This window comes from Eleutherodactylus coqui, chromosome 1 (assembly GCF_035609145.1).
Source record: "Eleutherodactylus coqui strain aEleCoq1 chromosome 1, aEleCoq1.hap1, whole genome shotgun sequence".
Classification (NCBI taxonomy): Eukaryota; Metazoa; Chordata; class Amphibia; order Anura; family Eleutherodactylidae; genus Eleutherodactylus; species Eleutherodactylus coqui.
Genome location: NC_089837.1, coordinates 56,654,673 through 56,667,811, shown reverse-complemented (window position 1 = coordinate 56,667,811; position 13,139 = coordinate 56,654,673). Strand labels below are relative to the sequence as shown.

At 45.4% G+C, this 13,139-nt stretch overlaps 1 protein-coding gene across 1 annotated transcript in view; it reads left to right on the top strand.

Annotated features, from left to right (window-relative positions):
• Positions 1–13,139, top strand: part of TNFRSF21 (TNF receptor superfamily member 21) — a 97,253-nt gene that overhangs the window by 18,362 nt on the left and 65,752 nt on the right. Inside the window, exon 2 of the mRNA XM_066596462.1 lies at positions 11,852–12,443. Coding sequence (XP_066452559.1) covers positions 11,852–12,443 — 592 coding nt within the window. The remainder of the gene's footprint in view (positions 1–11,851; positions 12,444–13,139) is intronic.

Here is a 13,139-nt window from a genome sequence, read left to right as displayed (position 1 = left end):
TGCATGATCGAGGCCTTATATTTGGAGCATGTGGTTCTTGTGCTGTGGGTTTGGAGAACTCTGCACATGGCTACCGACAACGTAGAGGATGTTCTCACGAACGTGTCTGCATACAGTCATAGATACCACACGCTATATTTACAGACTGTCTATCCATTTAGTTAGGGCCAAATCGTGGACACTTTATGGCTCAACCCTCTTCACGCGGTTCTGTATTGTTCTGCTTCTTCTAATTCGATCATCTGCATGTTGGTGCCGGCTTTGATAGTATCGGGCCAGCGTTTTCGTTGGCAGCCGGGTCTTCTTTTGCCGTTGACCGCTCCAAGCATTATCGATGCTTCTAATGAGCTAGCTCAAACTATGTGGCCGAAGGATGAGAGTCTGTTTCAGAATTTTGCCCTCCAATTAAAACTTTGGTTTGATGCGGTCTAGGACTATTTTATTCGCGATCTTGGCGGTCCAAGGAATTCGAAGGAGTTTCCTCCAGCACCAAAGTTCTAAGGCATCAACCTTCCTCCGATTCACTTTCTTCAGTCTCCAACTTTCGCAGCCATAAGTTGGGACTGGCAAGATGATCATGTTGACTATTCGGCATTTCGTTGCAATGCTTATGTCTTTGTTTTACCAGATCTTATCCATATGTAACATTACGCCGTGTTCTAGCGCGATTTGGCGTTTGTGTTTTATTTCGGGTCCTGATTCTCCATTGCGGTCAATTTTTTAAAAGACTGTAACGATACAGGGAAAATCAACAATGAAGAAAATGAAGCAGTTCAAGACTTCATATGACACATGTACTCCTATATGTATGTGCAATGGTGGAAACGAGTCAAAATGAGTCATGTGCCATTGATCGGATCATGACGACCCCATCTAACCGACATTGTCATGTTGATGATGAGCGTACCCAAATCTGCAGTCAGCCATGCTGTCCGGTTAATTGATTTGCTTCTATTTTTAGAGAAGCAATCATTTGCACAGTCTGGCTGCCCTGAAGGCTACAGAGAGGGATCAGGATCCATCAAGCACGCTGAGAAGAACTCCAGATGTACTTGGAGGAAAAAATATTGTGCATGTTTGCTTCTTCCTCTTCAGAAAGGTGATGATCATCTCCATAGGCTTTGGAGAACCTCGTAGGGACTTGGTGGATAGTATCCGAACCGGTGTCTTGGAGAGATGTGGATCATCTACGTATGGTTGATGCCTTAGTGCTAGAATTCCTAAGGAGTAAAGTAGTCCTCTCAATGTAGCACCAAACACCAAGACTGGACAGAAGTGGGCCACCATTCTCCCGGAGAGTGCATTGTATATTTAATGGGGACCTGGTACTAAACCAAACTTGCCTTTCACTTCCATCCCAAATTCTTTGAAGGCAGCAGTTGTGCTTCCTCATTTATCCCTCTGTTCTCTGTTGTAGCTTGGGCAGAACATGAGCGATATCTTTTTCATTCTTAATTACTTACTTAGACTTGGATCCCCCCCACACCTTTTGGCGCATCAGACAACAAGAATGCTGTTGTTAGTGGTCAACGGCAGCGGTTTTGACAGCGTGACATGAAAGGTTGACATTGCACAAGACCTCTATAAATGTACGTCCCCAAGTCAACTTTTGCCTTCCCCGTGGAGGCCTCCCATTTTTTGGATTCCGCGAGATAGAAATTCTTGCCAGACTTGTCTTAGGGAGTTGTAGAATGTGCCCAGCGAATTTGGGCGTGGAGTGGTCACATACCAGAGCGGTGGTAAATTTCTTCCTTCGTAACCCGATCATGGTAAGTGATCTTGTGCAGGCAATAGAAGCATCGTTGTTGGAATAGATCGAGTTGCTAGTTGATACGTGAGGTCACTTTCCAAGTTTCAGATGCTTATAGCGCAGTTGAGATGACTATAGGGTTCAGAAGTTGGATCTTCATTTGTATTGGGAGTGAGGCCGTAGTCCATGCAGGACGTAGACGTTGAAAAGTTGACCATGTTTTCCTGATATGACGCTGGACATCATGTTCGGGATCCCCATCATTGGCAAAACGGTTGACCTCTTGCAGTCGCTGTTGTTGGTTGACCATGATTGAGGCATCTGTGGATGCGGCATGTCCAATTTGCATAATCTGTGATTTCATAAGCTTGGAGATAATTGAGTTTGCAGTGAGGAGGAGAGACACGGGACCCCCATTCCATTGGTGGGGTCTCAGCAGTAAAACAACCTGCCCCTCCCTCCCCCAAACAGACTTTCACCACCTATCTTGTGGGTAGGTGGTAAGTCAATCTTGGGAATAGCCCTTAAAGGGCCACTCCAGCCTAAACACTGTTTTCCATCCCTGCCCCATTTCACCTGATTGCCTGTCTCCTCTGTATATTTCAGCCACTTCCATGCAGTGCAGCCCCCTGTCCGATGCTTATCAGGCAGCATCTTGAGGCTGAGATTTTTTACTTTATTTCATAGCTATCCCATGATGCATCAGCACTGCATTAGTTAGAGGCTGTACCAGTTCTCCCTGCTGGGTGACAGTTTAACTATCATTACATTCTGTATTTACCTAAATAATATAAGTATACAGTCAGGAGGATGAGCTGTGATCTCCTCTATTATACCTGTGTGGCAGGAGCTGAGTGATCATCAGCAGTAACTGTGACAGTCGTGCCTGTGTCCCCCTCTAGGCAGTTTCTGTGGTAGGATTCTTATAACAGCATCAGACAGACTGAGAATCTGACTAGAAACTGAACACATAAACCCAAGTAAATCTGGTCTGGTCAGAACGGAGATCACATGATCATCGGAGGAAAAAGGGGCAGGATGGTTCAGACAGACAGAAATAATTGGAGTATGGTAACAGTAGCCCATCGTGTGTGTGTGTGTGTGTGTGTGTGTATGTGTGTGTATATATATATATATATATATATATATATATAATATATAGTGCCCCTTTAAGGCTTTAGATTTAGACATTTGACTGCTGATTGATGGACAACCCCTGCGCCACGTCCAGTCCTCTCCTTTGTTGCCTCGCGGGGGTATCTAAATGAATATTTCTGGGAAAGCAGCATAAAACGGCGCTCTGAGGACCGCGCAAAAGATAAAGCGCACTTCCACCATTTACTTTGACGCTTTCCTGCATTTCGTATTATCGATGGGTGTAAAGGGGCTTTTTGCTGCTTCAGTGTAATGACTGTGAAATGCAGTGTTTACAGCTCCGTGCCGGCATGTAGCCACGGTGGGAGCCGGTATCGCGAGCGGAAATGATTGGCGTGTCATCGGCGTGACGTCTGTATTTACTGCAGGGAAATTGCTGTTTTGGGCTCATGAACTGTTTAGTCATGTGAAGCGGAGGAGATTAGCGGCGGCTATTGTGAAATCAGTCAGCAGGTAGCTGCATGATGATCAGCGGCAAAACAAGACATCATCTGGCCGAGCTGCCCGCCAGTGTGTTTCCGTACACGCCGATGACTCTGCAGGAACCGTCACCCAGCTTTCCTGGGCTCCTGAGTGGTAGATGTGTGCATGCTGAGACTAATCTACTGTATCTGTGGAAAGTGTAAAGAGGACCGTATTCATAGTTTATTCCTGCTGGTCCGACACTCTGAACACTGATTGGACAAGGGGAATGGCAACGCCCAGGCTTCAATCTATCCACAAACTTCCAGGAGGAATAACTGAAGGAAAGGCGACAACGCAGACGTCTAATCACTACAACTGGCTGAACTTGGCACGGATTTAGATGTTCTTGCAATGACTGACTTGCAGTTGAGGCTTCCAAGAGCTGAGTTTATTCTTGATGCAGCTTTGGGTGTGAGAATTAAACCGCGGTACGCCCCTGTCACTGTGGTTTGTCTTTTTTTTTTTTTTTTTTTGGGCCGTAACTTTTCAAGTCCTCGTTCATACGAACGCATGCAATTTTGGTCCGTAAAAAAAAAACGCAGTTTTGACTGCGTGCGTTAACTGTGCGTATGCGCATTTTTTACGTCCGTGTTGCATCTGTCTTCACTTGCGTTTAAAAAAAAACACTGACGGACTGATGTCACGTATTTTTTTCCCACGGTCTCTTAGCGACATGTGTATAGAAAAAAAAAACACTCCAGGAATACACATTCATCTACATGTTTGCTGCATTTTATGCGATCGCGTATACTTTATTTGGACATTTTCCGCCTGTGATACAGAATAAAATAGGTCGCGCTCCAACTTTTTTCCACGTGTCTGAGTACATCAGCGCCAATTAGCGTCCGTATCACGTCTGTAAAAAATATGGACATAAGCCCAATAGAAAATACGCCCATGGGTTGGGGGCTTAGACAGCGTGTGCTATAACTTGGCACAAAAATGGCAACTATAGGGAGAGAGGGGTTCGTTGCGTGTACCTTGTGGTTTGGGGGGGTGGGAGTTCGGGGGGGGGGGGGAGTTCCATGTGAGCAGAGCAGGATTCTCAGAAGGACAAGCGCACTTTCTCGTGATTGCTGCAGTAACGCTTTCTAAGGGCTCCTTCACACTGGCGATCGCAATTTTGCCGTGAGAAAATTGCAGGAAAAAAGACACTATTTAGCAGCGTTTTTTTTAAAATTAATTAATTTATTTTATTGATTTTTCTGAGAATCGCTGATTTTTCTCACTAAAACATGGCTGCCGCTTGCACGTTTTTATCTCGCGATTTTTGCCGTGATTTTCCTTGCGTGACAGACAATAAAACTTTCTAATGTTAAAATCGTCTCCCATGAATATCCCGAGTTGGTGCTTTGCGATGTGATAGAAAGCAGGCTTCATGACACATGGGAGATTGGGAGAAAAAATCGCTACACGCAGAAAGACCGGACATGCCGCGATTTTTTTTCCCCACTCCACATCACGTGAGAGAAAATATCGCAAGTGGGAATGAAATCATTGGAAATCATTGCTTTCATAATTCTGCATTTTCACTCACTCTCACATCGCACGATTTATCGCAAGTGTGAGGCCGCCCTAAGGGTAAGACTCCTTGCACCAGGGCGGTGTCCCCACGGATGTTTGTGGTCAGGTTGAAAAAGGAACTTGGTCCGGCTCACAACTTTCCATGCTGACAAAGTAAAGTCTGGACTGTGTGAAAATAATGTGACTTGTTTCCTCCTCAAGATTCCTTATAGGGACGTTCATTTTTAAACCCTGACGTACCACAACTCCCAGCAGGTGTGTACCCCTCCAGTAAGCTGGGCTATAAGCAAGGCATCCATTGATGTCTGTAGTCAGCCACTGTTCTTGATGGCCAAGTGTGAGTTGTTCAGGCTTAAATAACCCCTCCTTTAAAGGGGTTATTTAAGTGGTCTATGTATGGTTTATGCTTAGAGTTGGTCATCAATAGTATATTGTTCGGCGTCCACTGTCCAGGACTCCCGCCAAATAGCTGTTTGCTGAGCCGATGCCTTCGTGCGCTGAGCTGACTGCTGTAGGAAGCTGACAGCTCCGTTTCCACTGCAGTGGCCATGCTTGGTATTACAGGCAAAGTTCCAATTAAAGTGAATGGGTGTAATACCAAGCCTGGCCACTGGAATGAGAAAGGAGCTGTCTGCTTCCTGCAGAAATTGGCTCAGTACATAAGCGCATCGGCCCAGAGAACAGCGGATCAACAGGAGTTCTGGGCAGTAGACCGCCACTAATCTCCTATTGATGGCCTACGCTACAGATAGACCATCAGTAGTTTACAAGCCCTTTAAACACTTTTACTATTGGGTTTACATTTATGCCCCCTCCCACGACTCTTGCTATAGACAACCCGATGCATCTTTGCATTATATGGTTGGCCATTTGATTTCAGTGGACGCCACAAAATAAATATTGGTAATCGTTGATAATGGGGACTTTCACCAGTAGGATCTCCTGCTTATCTTCAATGGACTTTTTTAAGGAAAAGCGATCATCTAAACTGGACACGTTGGGCAGTTGCAAAAGTATTCCACCCGCGTATCAGCAAAGCTTGGGCAGTAAGCTAATCACAAAGAGATATTCCAATTGGGAGCATTGTCAAAGGGGTCTTGGGAGCAACTGGGAGTTGGCGTTGAAGTTGACTATTCAAGACCACCATAAAACATTAGATTTGTATCTGCTCAACCTGCCGCAACTGGCTGATCATCTGATCTGTACGGGGTGTCTTCTGGATCTTCTCTGACAGTAGATGACGGGAAAGGTATGAATGGAGCAGTTGGATCTGAACTTTCCCCATCCTTCTTGAGGAGATGAGCCGCCACCAGAGGCGTCTGACGCTGGCTTACTCCCTTCTCTGCATTTAGAACACTCACATGCTCGGCCTCTTCCAGGGGTCTGGAAGGATGGTTGTCATTCAACCGATACTACTGGTAGCCCGGCGCCGCTCTCCAATGAATTTCAACAGACAGTGGGATAGGATTTATCCAACATCTCTTTTTATTGTGTCAATTGAAACCAGCAGTTGCGCGTTTCGGGGTAGGCCCCTTCATCAGTCAGGCTGGGTTAAACTTCATCCAACCCAGCTGACTGATGAAGGGGCCGACCCCGAAACATGTATCTGCTGGTTTTAATTGACACAATAAAAAGAGAAGTTTGATAAATCTTATCCAACTGTCTGCTGAAATTCATTGGGGAGCAGCACCGGGCTACTAGTATTGTTTCTCCATTCTGTCCACCAGTTGGTGGCTATATCTGGTCGGCAGAGCCTCCTAGTGAAGTTAATTTTCACAAAAATCTACACTCTTCAGCTTCTTGAGGCTTCTGGTCCCCGGACATGCTTCTGGGCTCCGGACCCTCATACACACCGGGTTTGATCCACCCCTTTTCTATCTCTTTATTCAACCAATACTAACTAATGAGTAGGATCTACAATTCAGTAACTTTCATTCGTTCTAACGAGGACGCCACCTTGGTTTGCTGATTATCTTTCCTTCAAAATGGACACCAAAACCATTCGTCAGGGCAGGGCTCCAGCAATGAAGACCATTGTCTATTCTCTTTCCTAGCCATGTGGCATTACCATATTTACCCCAACTACCAGGGGCATATGGTAACTGACACATGGTAGATGAGGGCTTTGTTACAGATTTTGCCTAGGATGTGAGTGCCGATGCCAGGAGAACAAGCTGCGACCTCTGATTGGCTGCAGCGGTCACCTGATTTCCAATGATCTCATTTGTCACAAAAACGGCCAGGACCACAGCGGGTCTGCCGCACAGGATCGCGACGGCAGAGAACAAGTACACTTCCTTCTCTTATTTTAGCATCGCGGGCACTAAATGGGGTATGCTGTCCGGTGACTGGGCAACCTCTTTAAATGTCAAGGTCCTTTTAAATGGGACGATTACCAGGCCCGAACTTCCTCCTGACTGCTCATTTGCCCAACAGTCATCCACGTAAAGGGACAAACGATCAACTCAATCATCGAATGGTCGCTCAGTTTTAGGAAGCGTAAGACTTCTGGCTGATCGGCGATACATCTTTCCGTATGACCAGGGAGATGTACAGCCGGCCTATGGGGATGAAGGATCATAGAAGGGATCGTTCGTGCCCATAGGCTAGTTCTCGGCCCACGTAGAAGGCAATGAAACAGTCTCCGATACATATTGCTCAGCGCTTGTTATATGGAGCCAAGAACTCGGCCCATGCGAAAGGACCGTTACCCCTCTGCCAACTGCTTATAGTATACCCATTAGTTGGAAACTCCAGTTTTAACGGCATTGCCACTTGTTTGTAAGGCGGTTGGCGCTACAGTAATCAGTAAAGGCACAATACGTTGGCATGAATGGTATCTAGTACACCATTAATATTTTATTGGTCAGCCTTAAAGCTACTGAGTCACTTTAAGAGCCGGTTGTATGGATGATGTTCTAGGCTTTTATACAGTAGTGGTTGTTGTGCGCTCCCCATGGCAACAGCAAGAACACATTTTTTTTCTGTTCTTTCAGCTTTATCGTCTTGCCGAGTCTCAGTTCCCCAATATGTTCTTGTATGCCCCCCCACGCTCGTTATCTTACAAGCGTCCTGATACTGGCGGCAGGATGTGGTATGCGGTTATTTGCAGATACTATTTTTCTCGCTTTCAGCAGTTACTACATGTTCTCGGCTTTGATCTGCCCCTAAACAAAACCATTAAGTTTGTAGTTTGTCTTCGCCGGTAGACCTTGAATGACTGCATTAGACTCCACCCCGATGGGGAACGGCACGGGACGGGTATAGGGCAGGAATGGCAGAAACATGAAATCATATGACCATGGATGAAGTAAAACGGGACTTTCGACCATTAACACTGCTGCTTCTGTGCTTGTCGACTCGATGGCCTTCTGGAATAGCCCGTTAATACAGAAAAAGTTAGGTAACTTTGTTACTGCGTTCTATTACCAGGCAGTTGGGCTTCTGGACTTTTATACTGTCTTTACTGTTCGTTTAGCTTGTTTGGCCCATACGGTAAATGGACTCATTTGCTCAACAAAGGGTAATTTGACCTCCATTCAGCTTTTTTCGTCAGGGTTTCCATTTTTTTACTGCATGCAATAGCGCAGGAGATCATGCGCTACACCATGCAAAGACAATCGGTGAGAAAACTCTGGCGCATGCACTTTTTTTTTTTTGGCAATTGCAAAATATGGGTGACGGCTACCATTAAGTGGCATCTGTTAAATGTGTAAGTCTGAGGTTTCCTGATGGAAACCTTGAACTTACAGAAAAGATGAAGTGTGAAGTAGCCTTAGGTTAGAGCTACACGGCCATTTTGGTTGCATGACATCAAGGCACAAGTGTAGGTTGCACTACCAAAAAAAAACACTGACTTTTCTGCCACTTTTTAGGGGAACTTTTACACGGACCGACAGCCATCCGAGTAATCGCTCGAACAGCAATCATGGGCAACTGTCGGTCCGGGTAAACATGGGACCCAACAGGGCTAGTCAATGAAAATCGGCTCTGTTGTTGGAGTCACTCCGTTTTCAGCTTGCCTAAAAACCAAGCAACTGTTGGCCCGGGTAAACAGGCAGTGGTTCATCCATGAGCGACTGCCTGTTTATTCTGAACGGAGGCGGGAAGCCAGATGATATCTCCTGTGTGAAAGCACAGGAGCAATAAGCACCCAACTGTTGTGTAAAAGTACCCTTTTGGCTGCATTTGTTTTTGTTTTTTTTGTTAAAGCCAAATGATAGACAATTCGCATTCGTGACGGCAAAATCTCATTTGACTTTCAACCTGCAACCAAAAATTCAACAGTTTTGGACTTTTTTCAGCTGTTGTGGTTGTCAGGTGACAACATGACCCCCATTAGATGTGACGTTGCAATGAGATGCTACGACCTTCATGTCATGCAACCAAAGTTGTCGTGTAGCCTTAATCCTATTTGTCAGCTAGTATTCTTCTCCAGAGCTGCATTCACAATTTTATTGGTTATTGGAAATAGCTAGCTTATCTCCAAGAGGTGATTCTAACAGCTTACCGGAGCTCCTATAATGCAGTGAGGTTGTTATCGGGGAAGCTGACCAACTCTTCTATGGGTAGAAATAGCAGAGGACCTCAGCACTTCTTCTTAACCTAAATCTAGTGGCCAGGATCTCTGTAGCGCAGGCCCACTAGTGTTCACCAACTACTTCTGGGCTCCGCTATTTCTTTAAGTGTACGCTATCTGAATATTAGACAATATTCGTGAATCTGCATCATTGTCCTTTCAAAATGGAACTACTGGGTGCAGTTGTAACCAGTAACTGAACCCCGAACATCCGCAATACCCAAAAATGTCTTCTCGAGGTGCAGAATTGGCACGTTTTTGCCCCATGCCTTTTTGAAAATCTTATACGTCTTTGTATCCTGTAAACCCACTCTTCGCATGACTAAGATGGTCAAATGGGTGGTAGTGCAGGAATCCTTTTTCTAAGCAGTCGGTAGATGGAAGATTTTTGGCAAGAATGGGATATACTTCTTTCGACCCTTTGATTGGCACTCCAGTTAGTCACACCGCAGGCATCTTTGTGCAGGAACCTAAAACGAAGTTCTCATTCCATCCCAATGAGGGTGATGGAGGTCCCCTAGCTGCTGCTCAAGATCTGTCCAGTCTCGGAGCTTGATAATGGTACTTGGATGCAGAGTACTACATTATATCCTGACTTTTGGCACCATGAATAAGTCATGTGGAAGTATTCCTAATAGTCCTAAAAGCTCCCTTTGTACGCAAGTGCTGATGTGTCTTATGGGTTAAAGTTGCACCTTTTAAGGACTTCATAGTCCAAGAAGACCATTGAAATCTCCGGGAACCCTGGACCTTATTACAGAATTTCCTTATTTCACATAATGGTTAATCATCTCCCAGGAATGCACTAATGTGCTCATTCATGTTCCTGTAACTAAATTGTGAGGTCATCACGGCTCCTGCCAGTAACAATAGGTTACGACAGATAAAACCGGTGACAAGGGGTATTTATAAAAAATCCGTTGGCTTATTCATTGGTCTTAGTCATAAGTCAACAGGCTGTATTTAATAATTTACTTGCCAATTCTGTTACTGCCAACTCAAGTAAATCTTCATTTACTGAACAGGAACTATAAACAGGAACTTACCTGTGCGTCACTACCGGATGTTGTCCAAAGTGTTACCTTCAGGTAGAATAGAAATCCATATCCTCCGGTTAAAGGGAAACTTAAGGACACATAAAACTTCTTAGAGGGTCTCCAAAAAGTTGGAAGTTGTTGTTGACCTGATACGTCCATGTTTAGCAGTCGTTTGGAAGGATAGGGGGGGATCTACAGGTAGGGTTACCCAAGCCCGAATCTCAGATAGTCTCATACGGTAACTCTCATAACTCGCATCACACCAATTATCTTGAAGAAAGAGCTGGTTCAGCCCAGAAATGTGTTTCTTGCAAACCTAAATTAATTAGGTATACTTCATAATATCTGCTTGAGAATGTTCAAGATTGTTCTGAAGTAGCGTCACCTAGGAAGACCCAATATTTAAACTTGACCCACTTGCGGTTTACTGACTGAAGACAAGACAGCAGCTACAGAAAGCCAAGGTTTTGGGATCGCTAAGATATGCCATCACTTGGTCAGAGGTGGGCATCTGACTGCTAGGATGCCCATCAGTTGTTAGAAGGGGCCATAGCACTATTGTCCAGGACGAGGAACATCATTGTACATGGAAGGAGCTAAGGGGCATCTGCCAATTTGTTCTTCGGTTTGGTGGGAGTTCCAGAGCTTCCATACCTCTGCCAATGATAATATTGCTGCATATCCTAGTGTTATGCCATGACACTATATGATGGGAATACCTCTTACAGGGGTTCTCCGGCACTTAACTATTCATAATTGGTGTTCGATAGTTGATCTGTGGGATTCTACCATTCGGGATCCCTGAGGTTCAGCTGTTGATTGGATCCTCTGGCAGTGCAGATAGAGCCAAAAGCGGACAACTCTGTCCACATTACAGTTGCCTTTGTTAGTATTGCAGGTTTGACTCCCATTTAGCTCAATACATTTGAGGATAGGTCATCAGATGATAAATCCAGGACAGCTCCTTTTTAAAGATGTTTTTTGAGACATAAAAAAAAGGTAAAAGGGCTTAAAATGAGTAAAAATCAAATACTTTCCATCCAGCACTGCAGCCCCAGTGCCTGCCGCATGGAACCTGAAAAAAGAAGTGGCGGGCGGTAATGGGCCGCTCATTGTGCATGTGACCACTCAGCCACTCGCAGCCTTCAGCGACCATATTGAAAAGATATCCATATCTTGTAGACCAGTCAATCAGATCTCCGATATTGCTTTTTGTTCTAGAGCAATAGTTGATGATGCTTAGTAACTTTTCATATATCCTTATGGGTACATTACTTGTGTGTTTTTGGACAGCTTGGTATTCTCCCCTCATGAAAATAATTTCTTCTATCTTCCTTTCAGATTCTGCTTTTCCATCTTGAAATCACAAGAGCAGACCCGGTGCAGTTTTCTGATAAAAAGACATATCTATACACCATTCCTGCGTTGAAGATAAATGTAACATGTGACAAGTGTCCGGCAGGCACATACGTGTCCAAACACTGTAACGCGACTGAGCTTCGAGTGTGTAGCCCTTGCTCCAACGGCACCTTCACAAGACACGAAAATGGGAATGACAGGTGCCATAATTGTAGTCTACCATGTGAACCACCCATGGTCTTGAAAATGCCTTGTTCTGCCTTGTCTGACCGTGAGTGCTCCTGTCCGAATGCAACATACTTCCTCAATGGCACCTGTGTCAATCACACCAGGTGCCCCAAAGGATGGGGTGTGAGGAAAAAGGGAAGTGAGACTGAAAATGTCAAATGTAGGATGTGTGCTCACGGTACTTATTCTGATGTGCCTTCACATACTTTGAGATGTAAGACCCAAACCAACTGCTCAGCTCTGGGCCTGATAGTCCTGAAGCCTGGTACAAATGAAAGGGACAATACATGTGGACCTCTCCCCTCCTCCCCTTCCAAAGACTTCTATGCTCCACCCGCTGAATTTGGTAAGTTATTTGTGATAAGTTTCACTTTTAAGAACTCCTCTGTTGGCTGTTTTGTCTTCAGATTCTGTATTTTTCTACAAAGTTCTTAGTGTTTTCTTCCCCAATCCATTTTGTCTCTCCACCCCTTGTCTATTACCTGAGCCTTTTCCTAGGACCTATTCCTCTTAGTCTCTTCCTCATGACCCATATTCCTTTGCTACTTCTGCTAGATCCATTTCCCTGTGCTTCAACCTCTACATTTATACCTCTATGCTTCATCCCTTTGAACTATCAGTTTGTGCCTTATGTCTTACATTCATCCCTCTGTGCCTTTATCCCCTAGATCTTTTCTTCCATCGCACTTCTTCAAAGCCTTACTCCATTGTCTCTACCTGTAGATGCCTCCCTCTGGGCCTACTCCTCTAGACTCGGGCCCCCTGTGTTGCCTCCCCCTTCTCCTCTAGACTCGGGCCCCCTGTGTTGCCTCCCCCTTCTCCTCTAGACTCGGGCCCCCTGTGTTGCCTCCCCCTTCTCCTCTAGACTCGGGCCCCCTGTGTTGCCTCCCCCTTCTCCTCTAGACTCGGGCCCCCTGTGTTGCCTCCCCCTTCTCCTCTAGACTCGGCTCCCTGTGTTGCCTCCCCTTTCTCCTCTAGACTCGGCCCTCTGTGTTGCTTCCCCCTTCTCCTCTAGACTCGGCCCTCTGTGTTGCTTCCCCCT